Source organism: Dermacentor albipictus, chromosome 1, assembly GCF_038994185.2.
Source record: "Dermacentor albipictus isolate Rhodes 1998 colony chromosome 1, USDA_Dalb.pri_finalv2, whole genome shotgun sequence".
In the NCBI taxonomy this organism is placed as follows: domain Eukaryota; kingdom Metazoa; phylum Arthropoda; class Arachnida; order Ixodida; family Ixodidae; genus Dermacentor; species Dermacentor albipictus.
In genome coordinates, this window is record NC_091821.1 from 93,041,191 (window position 1) to 93,053,229 (window position 12,039).

The 12,039-nt window shown below is 40.3% G+C and overlaps 1 protein-coding gene across 1 annotated transcript in view; it reads right to left on the reverse strand.

Moving 5' to 3' along the window:
- LOC135902652 (DENN domain-containing protein 1A-like) overlaps positions 1-12,039 on the reverse strand; it is a 116,119-nt gene that overhangs the window by 42,610 nt on the left and 61,470 nt on the right. Inside the window, exon 19 of the mRNA XM_065432868.2 lies at positions 3,493-3,609. Within this exon, the coding sequence (XP_065288940.1) occupies positions 3,493-3,609 (117 nt within the window). The remainder of the gene's footprint in view (positions 1-3,492; positions 3,610-12,039) is intronic.

A 12,039-nucleotide genomic window follows, 5' to 3' on the forward strand; every position in this document is an offset into this window, starting at 1 on the left:
AATATCAATACTTAGTGCCCTTAACACAGTATTTGAGAAGTTATTGATGAAACGTTTTACCCATTTTCTAGATAAATATAACGTACTAGTAGACAACCAGCATGGTTTCAGGAAAAACAGATCTACGTACTTCCACGGCTGTACAGTGTTTAAGTGAATTTATTAACAAAGCATTAAATAACAAAGAGTAAGTAGTTGGCATTTTTGTTGATATTAAAAAGGCGTTTGACACTGTGAACCATGATATACTACTATCAAAACTACATCGGTATGGATTCAGAGGTCAAGTGAAGCAGTTTTTCTAAAGCTATCTTTCTGGTCGCAAGCAATGTGTTAAAATCAACAAATCCGTATCAAGCGTTCATTCCATCCTTTGTGGCGTGCCTCAGGCCTCGGTATTGGGACCATTACTCTTTTCCTTGTACATAAATGATCTGCCAGATGCTTTGAATTATGCCCAAACTATTATGTATGCTGATGACACAGCCCTTCTCTTCTCTAGTCATGACCCTAATATGCTCGAAAGGCACGCTAATAGTGATCTTTCTCAGATGTGCCAGTGGTTTTTACAAAATAAATTAACAATACATACCTCAAAGACTAAATATGTTGTGTTCTCTAGTCCATATAAAAATTCATATAGCTTAAATGAGTTACGAATAGGCGCAAACCCCCTCGAACGAGTCGATCAACAGGTATATCTCGGTATAACTCTAGATTCAGCTTTCAATTTTAATCCTCACATAATTCGAGTAAGCAGCAAATTGAGACGGGTTTGCTTTGTCCTAATAAAAGCTAGAAAGTTTTCGCTTCGCACATTAAAAATTTTGTATTATTGCCTTTTTCAAAACAATGACTTACTGTGTGGAGTCCTGGGGACTTATGTATAACACATACTTAAATCAAATAGTAATTTTACAAAAAAGAGCACTTCGAATAATAACACATAGTAAACACACAGATAGATCCGCACCGCTCTTTCGTCACTTAGACATTAGTACACCTTTCTTTGCTATGCGGCATTTCAAACTAGCTTGTGTGGTTATACATATACAAAACCATAACGTCCCACTATCACCATCTGTTTTTGTACATCCATCTCGTCCAACTAGAAATTTTTTCAGTTGTCGTTTTAACCTTCCAGCTGTTAATAACGTGTACGGTAAAAGAACTATCGCCTATGCCACTGCTAAAATTTGGAACCAACTGCCTGCTAACTTAAAAGTAGGTCAATTCTCAATCGCCAATATAAAAAAATTTTTCCGGAGCCAGCAATATTCGACTCCACTATAAGTCTGTGATGCATTCTTCCTTTTATTTTGTCCTCCGAACAATTGTATAATTTTTTGAGCATTTTGCCTTCCTTTGTGTATAACTGTCGCATAACTGCTGTTACATGAATCCTGTGTAAAATACTGAGTTGTCTCGCTATAACTATATTTTCGCACTTCCTGCATGGGCCCAAGTCTAGCCGAGAAGGCTAAGGGCCCAGATGATTCACATGTACTTCTTAATAGTCATTTGAATAAACTGATTTTGAATTGAATTGAAAAAAAAAGAAGCAAAGAAAGCCTTGGGAGCTATGCAAAGGGGGAAGGCAGCTGGGGAGGATCAGGTAACAGCAGATTTGTTGAAGGATGGTGGGAACATTGTTCTAGAAAGACTGGCCACCCTCGCAAATAGAATCATCATCATAATCATCATAATCGCAAATAGAATCAGGAACACCTTAGACTTCTGTCAAGCAAAGGACCAGGCAGGATTCCGTAAAGGCTACTCAACAATAGACCATATTCACACTATCGATCAGGTGATAGAGAAATGTGCGGAATATAACCAACCCTTATATATAGCTTTCATTGATCACGAGAAAGCGTTTGATTCAGTCGAAACCTCAGCAGTCATGGAGGCATTACGGAATCAGGGTGTAGACGAGCCGTATGTAAAAAATACTGAGATATATCTATAGCGGCTCTACAGCCACCGTAGTCCTCCAAAGCAAAGCAACAAAATCCCAATAAAGAAAGGCGTCAGGCAGAGAGATACGATCTCTCTAATGCTATTCACAGCGTGCTTACAGGAGGTATTCAGAGACATGGATTGGGAAGAATTGGGGATAAAAGTTAATGGAGAATACCTTAGTAACTTGCAATTCGCTTATGATATTGCCTTGCTTAGTAACTCAGGCGACCAATTGCAATCCATGCTCACTGACCTGGAGAGGCAAAGCAGAAAGGTGGGTCTAAAAATTAATCTGCAGTAAACTAAAGTAATGTTTAATAGTCTCGGAAGAGAACAGCCGTTTACAATAGGTAGCGAGGCACTGGCAGTGGTAAGGGAGAACATCTACTTAGGACAGGTAGTGACCGCAGATCCGGATCATGAGACTGAAATAACCAGAAGAATAAGAATGGGCTGGGGTGCGTTTGGCAGGCATTCTCAGATCATGGACAGCAGGTTGCCATTATCCCTCAAGAGAAAAGTGTATAACAGCTGTGTCTTAACAGTACTCACCTACGGGGCAGAAACCTGGAGGCTTACGAAAAGGGTTCTACTCAAATTAAGGACGACGCAACGAGCTATGGAAAGAAGAATTATAGGTGTAACGTTAAGGGATAAGAAAAGAGCAGATTGGGTGAGGGAACAAACGCGAGTTAATGACATCTTAGTTGAAATCAAGAAAAAGAAATGGGCATGGGCAGGACATGAAATGAGGAGGGAAGATAACCGATGGTCATTAAGGGTTACGGACTGGATTCCAAGGGAAGAGAAGCGTAGCAGGGGACGGCAGAAAGTTAGGTGGGCGGATGAGATTAATAAGTTTGCAGGGACAACATGGCCACAATTAGTACATGACCGGGGTAGTTGGAGAAGTATGGGAGAGGCCTTTGCCCTGCAGTGGGCTGAACCAGGCTGATGATGATGATGACACAAAAACTAAGGACACAGTTGAGAATTACATAAAAAACTCTATGAATGTCATTATCTTCAAATCTCTAGCACAAATATTTTTTTTTTTTAAGTTTCAAGTAGCATCTCCCCATAAGAAAGTAATTTTTGCACAGTAAAGTTAAAGATGCCTTCCGCACCATGTATTCTAAACAATGGCGGTGCAACAACACCAATGTTGTTTCTTGCATGTGCATAAATGCATACTGTTTGAAACTTTGTTCACTCACTGACACCACTGCTACTTTTATTGTTTGCAAATAATTTAATACTAAAATAATGCTTTACAAAATAGACACACATAAAACAGTCTAGTCAGCTGCTACAGCCACCAGGCGTACTGCGTTAAAATATCAAATGATGTTTTGTTTACTGAAGTATTTCCAACCTACATTAAAACTGTCCACTTCTAAACCTAATACAAGAATAACATATGGTCCCAAATTATGGGTACCCTGCAGTACTCAGACTACTTATAGGAGACATCACATCCTAAGTTACATATATACATGCAAGAATGCCCAGAATGGGCAAGTATCTTACATGATGCATGGGTTGAAATGTTGTAGCAGGTCTCACACGTCCCATTGTTGGACTGGCTGGAGCACTCCAGGGCTGACTGCTATCTCTCCTAGACAATGCCATGTCATCCTGGGTACCCTGAAAAGACAGGATGTTCCACAGTAATTCTACTTCATTCACTCCAACACAGTCACTGTATACTAGTACAATATTGTAGCTCCAGCCACACCAATAAAGGATACATTTCTCAAATATAAAAAAGAAAGTCCCATCCTCATGTCGTAAATAACACAAATGTAATAACAGAGCTTTGTACAATGTTTAAGACATTTTCTTACTTAAGAGGAAGCGTTAGCTCGGGTCTAACTTCGACACGGCCTATTCAAATACACGTAAAATGCAAGAACATGTTTCTGAGATAACCCCTGGACTGATTTTAATGAAATTTGTTCCATTTGAGAGAGAAAGTTAAATTCTAGTGACTGTTGGAAGCGGAATTTCAATTTAGGGCCTGAATTTTTTAAAGAAGATTTTCAAAAATTTGGAAGTTTGAAAAAAATAGAAGCATGAAGTTTACAAATTAATAGCTCTGCATCAAGAACAGATATTGCAGTTCTGTAAGCAGCATCCGTTAGATTATTCAAAGTGGACAAATTCGATATGTCAATTTATAGCTTACATGAATTCGTTGTGTTGTGTGCAAGGGGTCTGCAAAGGCTGTATTTTCATTTTACTAAATTTTTTGAGATTCATGTGTAACATATCAATTTTGTCCACTTTAGATGTACTATTAGATGCAATTCACAGAATTGTGATATAATTTTTCATTGCCAGAGTTGTAAACTTGATAGTTTCGTTTTCTGCAAATTTTTTATTTTTGCCAATTTTTAATAAAAAATTGACGATCTAAATCAAAACTTTGAAACCAACACTCACTAGATTTTAAGTTTTTCTTTTAAATGCAACAAACCTTACCAAATTTGGCGCGGTGGTTGCCGAGAAAAACAAATTATTCTTTTACATGTATTTATACAGGAGCACCCGAGCTAAAACTTTCTCTTAAATGCCCATAACCTATAGCTTTCCCATAAATGTTTTTACAAGGCAAGTCCTCATTCAGTAACAGAGTGAAACAAACTTGTTGCACAGGGATATTCAATGCTGTAGTGTGCACTTAAACTTATGCACACAGTAAATCATGCAATATGTTGATACAACTGGTGCAACATGCTATTTAAATGTCTGTAGTGCACACCTGGCCAAGCCAAGAAACGGAGCAGAATAAATTGAAAATATAAAAGTGCTGCTGTTGCCCTCCATTCAATAGATTGCCCCCATAGTAACGGTTTTGTGCATGCCAAACCACTCCTTTAGGACTTTCCCTTGATGCCTCATTTGTATGCTTCTAGGTGACGTTTGGTGAAGTTTACAAATCATTTTGAACCTTTATTTGGAGCATTATCCTCAAATGATCACTTAAAGGGACACTAAAAAGCCAAAAATGTTGGGTTGTATTAGTAAATTATGCTTCTACAATACCAAAAAAGTCCCTCTTACCATGAGAGGAGGCACAGTAAAAGAGACATAAGAAGAAAAGACGGGTGGCAATGCTGCCATGAGGTTGCCATAACAGCTTGCTATGGTGTTACGAGATTTGACAGCATCTGCTCAAGCAAAGTTAATTTTTTTTAAGGATGGCCTACACTGTATAGTAACGGAGCCAAAGACTGAACTTGGAAAGCTTCAAGAACATTTACAGCGCTAAAACTGCCCAAATAGGAAAAAATATATTGAAATCCTTGACATAAGACTGACGTACTGGCACTGGGGCCTTGGCGGAAAATTCAAGAAATGGAAGTTTAGTCTACATATTAAATTTAGTTATAAACCTTTTACTGCCAAATTAATGAAAATAATGTTTTGAAAGAATACTTTATCAGTTTAAAGTAATTTAGTGCTTCTTTTTAGCGTCCCTTCAAAAGGGTATTTACACGTCTACATGGCATCCCATTTGGCACAGTGGCACCTCACTGGAGAGACAACTGCCCTGTCAGTGCATTCAAGGGCTATGCAATGCGAAAATAAGGCACATGGGTGGTGTGCCATTCACCAAGTCCATACGTCTGCTTGCTTAGCCAATCTTATGAAAGCATAATACTATCACCAAAAGTGAGAGATCCTAGAATGTGGTCCCTGCATGCTTACATTTTGCTGCTTTTCTTCAATGTTTTGGCAAGTATATATGTACTTCACCTTGAATGTGTGAGTGGCATGGAATGCGTTTATCCTGAATTTCCAGCGCACTTTTGTGAGCTTCCCACATTTTCACACAAGTCCCCCCCCCTCCCTGTGAGCATGCACTGAACTAAAACATTATGAGCGTCCCCTTTTGACCTTCTGCTGTTTTAGTGTCTACAGCCCAGTGAGGCGTGTTTCTTCTTCTTGCTGCTGTTCTTTCTTTCTCCTCCTCAATCCTTTCTCCCTGCAATGATGCTTATGTGTTTGCAACAGGGTCATCATATGCTGCTCCTTCGCTTTTCCCCTCCTGCCCTTTGCTCTCTGGTACAGCTGCTATGCGATTATTATGGTAGCTGCTGAATGTCAGTAGCCTTCAGACAAATTTTAGGCTGGGAGCAAAGCTAACACTAGTTACCACTGGTAGAACAATATTCCACACATCACCATCAAATGGGCACCCAGATAAGCTTGTTGGCAGAACCAGAAGCCCTTTTGCCATGTTTAATGTAAAATCATTAAGTGGTCATGTCAGTTGTTTACTGTTTCCCCTTGCATGCACCTTCCAGTAATGTTAAGAGGAAGCTTAACCTTGGGGTCAAGTCTGACATCCTATTCAACTATCTGTGAAACACAGAAATGCTCTCATTAAAAAGCTGCTGAAGTGATTTGAATGAAATTTATTGCATTTCAGAACAGAAAGACAAATTGTACTACCCTAGGAAGCAGAATTCGTTAATGTAGGGCCTTAATTTAACAAAAATTTTAAGTACCAAAAAAAAAAACACTAAAGCACAAAGTTTACAAACTCTACACCAACAACAAATATCGCAGTTCTGTAAACTGCATCTATTAGAGCAAGTGAAACAGACAAATGTGATGTGCGAGTTTACAGTTCACACGAAATTCACACAATAGTTAGAAGTGTTTTACAAAGACCAAATCCCAAACTAATGGTACATTTCAGAGTGTTGATAATACATCCATTTTGCGTGCTTTATATGTCTCAATAGATGCAGTTTGCAGAATTGTGATGTTCAGAGTGAAAGCTCCACTACGCCACGTCTCGCAAGCTCATTCATCACGTCGCAATGAGCTTGAGCCACTGGAGTGCAAGTGTGGCAAGTGTGACGTCACGCCACATGATCCGCTGCGGAGAGGCATTGCCGCTGCGCTCGCTCGGAGGCTCACCACTGCGGTATACCACGTGACTAGGTGACGATTCAAGTGCTAAAGTCTGACGTAGCATGAGCGCAGGCACACATTGCGTCACATTGGTGAGAACAACAGGTCTATAGTTCAACTGATGGCTCAACGCACTGGCGCAGCCAACAGAACCAGACACGGCCAATGCGCTCTGGCGCACCCTGTGTCGAGCGACACTCGCCCGCACACCGATAACGTCAAGACTATAAACAAGCCTTTATAGCTGCTGCTTCACCAGAGCTTGGTGGCTCAGTCTCATCATGGATGGCGCGCCGGCTGGGTCGGCTGTGCGTGCGCTTCAGCGCAAGCAACAGGCTATGAAATTTTAAGCAAAGACAAAGTTGCCTGCTGAAACACCGAAGCAAAGGGAGGCCAGATTAGCACGTCATAGAGAAGCTTACCAAGCGCGGAAGCGTGCCAAGATCAAAGCTACTGCAACTGCCGCCGTCGTTCAGAGATATGAACAAGGAGATGAAGCCATGGATACAAGCAATGGCACCCACAACGAATGTTTGACAAACCACACCCTTCAGCTGGAGGAAAGCTCAACTGCGATGGCCAGGTTTCACCGTGACATCACAGACAACCCATTTGGCAGTATGTATAATGTGTGTGAAAGACTGTGGCCTAACTTTAATGAAACACTGTGTGCATAATCTTTGCAAAACCAAGCCAAACAGACATTTTGCTTGTGATAACTAGGTTTACGAGAATTAAACCTCACCCAATTCTTTTTCTTTTATGGCCAAGTAGTAAACTTCTCGCTTCAGTTTCCTTACATATTGCTGTTTTCACAATTTTTGTAAAAACATTGGCCTGAACCAAAACCCTGCTCCCTACAATAGGTATTTTAATAAACTAAATTAAATTCTAGGATTTGACATGCCAAAGCCACAATCTGATTATGAGGCACACCGTACTGGGGTAACCAGGATTAATTTTGATCCCCTGATGTTTCTCAACCTGCATTCAATGCACAGTAAATGAGTGCTTTTGCATTCCGCCCACACTGGAATGTGGCCACTGCATCAGTAGGTTTTACCTTTTTCTTATGTAATCAAAATATTTTATCAAATTCAGTGCAGTGGAGGCAAAAAAAGAAAAGAACTACTGTATTTACTCGTGTAATGCCCACACTTGTTTCTTTTTCTCCAGATTTTTTGCTACGTGTGGGCTTTGCACGAGGCAGGCTTATGGCCACTTACTGAAACCTCTAACTGCACTCAAACTGCTATTCAAAATAACACTGCCATTGGCGGCAGACTACAAACACATTTACACTCGCTGAACAATTTTTCAGACACAGACAATGCCACAATAATGTCCAAATACTATTGGGTGGTTCAAAAAAGAAAAATAGTGACAGTAAAATCAATTTCGTTTTTTTTTTCTTTTTTTAGTGCCAGCTAAGCGGAAAGTTAGTTTACAGACTTTTGTTCAGTGCTGTGCTCCATTAAAAAGAAATTATTAGTTAAAGATTTCATCCCCCCCCCCCCAATTTTCAAACTTTAAAGTAGGAATGCCGGCCTTACGCGAGTGAATGTGGTATTTCTCTGTTCCAATGTGTAATGATAGGAGCTTCTTACGTAAACTTCCTTTTAAGGAAACCCACAGGCCTTTCAGTAGGCATTTCTGGGGAGATGGAGAGATGATGGCACTGTCTTCAAAAGTTCTTAATTCAGTTTGGAGATTCCTGTGGCTGAAATTATATTTCAATAGTGCTTTCAAATGTATAATAAAACGTCCTGCAAAATCTACACAGATTTTTTTATGTGCATATAGCAATTATCTTAACTACCTCTTTGCTATCCCTGTGGCTAATATACGCTACATTTGAACAATCACTACTGTGTCCCTTCCTCCTTGGCAAGAGGTACAAATTTGAGTGGCCCAAATATTCCCATTTTCCTCCTCTCACATACTTTTTATTTTCTTTTGCTTACTCTGCACAACCACATACACATTGATGGCTCAAAAAATGTTTTAAAAAGTTAAATTAAATTATGGGGTATTACATGCCAAAACCACAATTTGAGTATGAGGCACACTATATTGGGGCACTCTGGAATAATTTGGACCACCAGGGGTGCTTTAACGTGCACCTAGATCTAAGTACGTGGGTGTTTTGCCATTTCACCTCCATCGAAAGGCAGCCACTGTGGCTGGGATTTAATCCCGCGACCTCCTTCTCGGCAGCCAAACATCCTAGCCACTAAGCAACCACAGCGGGTCTCAAAAATGTTTCACATACTCAGTCTATACTTGCCTACAAAACAAACTGATGAAACGAGAACAATGAACTGGACAGTAAAAGATACTTTGGTGCAGTTTGTAAGACACCATGAGCTGACTGGAACTGCACTTGAAATAGTAAGACTGCTCAGTTTAGAAGAAGACTGAAGAATCAATAATACAAAGTGCTCAAGGAAAACTACTTGGCTAATGCATATGCCAACCACTCTGAGAAGCAGTCATCATACTGACTGGGACTACGCTGGAATCTTTACTAGTCAAAACTGCACAAGTAAATGGCCATGCTAGAACATGTTAGCTACTTTCTCACGTACTGGTTCGTCTTCACCTGTCAAGAATGTGACAGCAGGCTGTTACTTTAGTGTTATCAGTGAATGTGAACTGGTACCACAATATGTCACTGTGACACGCAGTGGCCAAAACTTGTAACGTTTACAAAGAACACTGTTTTCTATATTGAGTGATAGCATGTAATACTGACGTAATACTGCTGCAAGCATGACTTGCAAACCAAAATGCTGCTAAAAACATTTAATGCATAGAACATGAGGTAGCGCAGGTGTCGAGACTTCTTTTGGTGAAAATGCATGCACTTGAAATTGGGATTTTTCCCCAAATATCTTTAAATATCTAAGCACAGAAATACCTGAAATGCAGGAAAGTGTGTGCTAAGAGAAGCAGGCCAATCATTTCGTAGGCTATATCTGGTAAACACAATTATGCAATGTACTGTTACGTTCAGTATGAGCTACAGCGTGCAAGCAAGTGGCAAAGTGCTCTGCCAGGTTGGATATTAGAGCTGATAGGCGCTATGACCCCGACTTGAAGGGGCTCTGAAACTCTTTTCTGACTAATCATAAAATGACCTCGCTATTAAAGTATGTCGTCTCGCGAATCTCATGCTGCAAAAATTTTTTCACATCTTTCAACTATAAGTGAAGTTATTGCACTGATACCTGGCTTTTTCTCTCTTTTCGTCTTCGCTTGTGTGCTGGAAGCTACACAGCAAAGAAGCCATAAGAGCAAGGCCTTGGCAAAAAGTCGAGTTTCTCGGCAGCGAATGGGCTCCTTGCGGCAGCTTGCGGTGGCTGCAGTAGACTATGCTATGCAGCACACTGCTGCCATCTTGGAGGCCACGCGCAGCGGATGCAGCCATAGGCAGTGAAAAGATCAAATTATTTTTCTTTCTTTATGAGATCACAGACATATATTCTTTCATTTATTTAACTCATAATTAGCAATTATGTATTACTGCAAATGTTCACGCGATCATGAAATCAGCCAATAGTGTTGGTTGGCCAACTGCTTTCTATCAGCTTTCGATGATGACATTACTGATGCAAGAGCGTCTGTTCACTGCGTTTTAGATGAGATTATGAAGTCCCTGCTGCATGCAGGGCAATAATATTTGGCTCGCATGTTCACAGTAGCCTCGTGTTTTTTTAAACCCGCCATAGTTGCTTAGTGGCAATGGTGTTTGGCTGCTAAGCATGAGGTTGCGGTATCGAATACCAGCCAGCCACGGTGGCCACATTTTGATGGGGGCAAAATGCAAAAACACCTGTGTACTTAGATTTAGGTGCACATTAAACCCCAGGTGGTCCAAATTATTTCAGAGTCCCCGACTACGGCATGCCTCATACTAAAATCGTGGTTTTGGCACGTAAAATCCCATAATTTTATTTAATGTTCTTTTTACTATGTTAAAAAGTGTTTCAGGGCCCCTTTAAAGGAAGAGGGTTTTGCTGTTATTGTTTCAAACACTGCCTTTTCATGCCTGTTTTCACCCTCTCTCCCAAGGCATGAGGATGAAATTTTTGTCTCATGAAAGTAATCTAAAAATACCAGTGGCCACATTTTGTGTGAGCTGGGTATCAGTCATGCTTCTGGAAATGAAAACTGCTGTCACTTGAGGATTTTATGCTTGAATTATTGCCACTCGATGTGTCGTCACAGTCTTCTGCATTACTGCTCAATGCCTACATTTTGTCATTTCCCTCTTCCTGCTTGCAATCGCAATAGTATACACAATATAAATGTTGCTACGAACGTGCTGTCATTAATCTGCAATATGTCACCAGTTGAACGGCGTAGATCAACGAATGACACATAACACAAAAGGTAGCCATCATCTGTATTTATCATTTTTATGAGACCAATAATCTGCACACTAAGCTGTGGGGAGAGGGCAAAAGAAGGCATAAAGAGGCAACGTTCGAAACAAGAACAGCAGAACCCTCTCCGTTTAGGTCAAGGGGCACTATGCCATCGGCACTACTATCCAACCTGAGATTGCTTTGCCAAGCGCTCACACGCTGTAGCTCATACTGAGCATGACAGTACCTGTACCTCCTACTATGCTTTCTTGCAGCAGTTAATAATGCCCGAAAAGTACTCATATGGTGCTATTAATTTGAGTGCAGAGGTATATTACAACAAATTTTTCTTGAATTTGTATGTTTCTTTGAATTCTGCAAAAACTTCAAAAACTGCAAAATAAGGTAGAAGGTGATGCACATAAAAGTTGCTAATGCATATATTTGCATGTATAGTGCAAAAGACTATACAAGGCAACTCAAACTGATAACACAACACAGAAAACACAGTGTAAGATGGCACTTCACCGTGTCTGTGCAATATATGCCATGCTGCCTAGTGCACTATGCACTCATACAAGAGAAAATTGTTATGTATGATAAGCAAGTACAGTCGAATCTCGATAAACGGAGATTGCTTAAATGGAAGTGCCGCTTCAACGGAACACAATCCTGAAGGATGGTTGGTTTTGTATCTATGTTATGCTCTCTGCAATGTCTCTCAGTAAATGGAACTCCCGATAAACAGAACCAATTTCCCAGGCCCCTTGAGGATTCG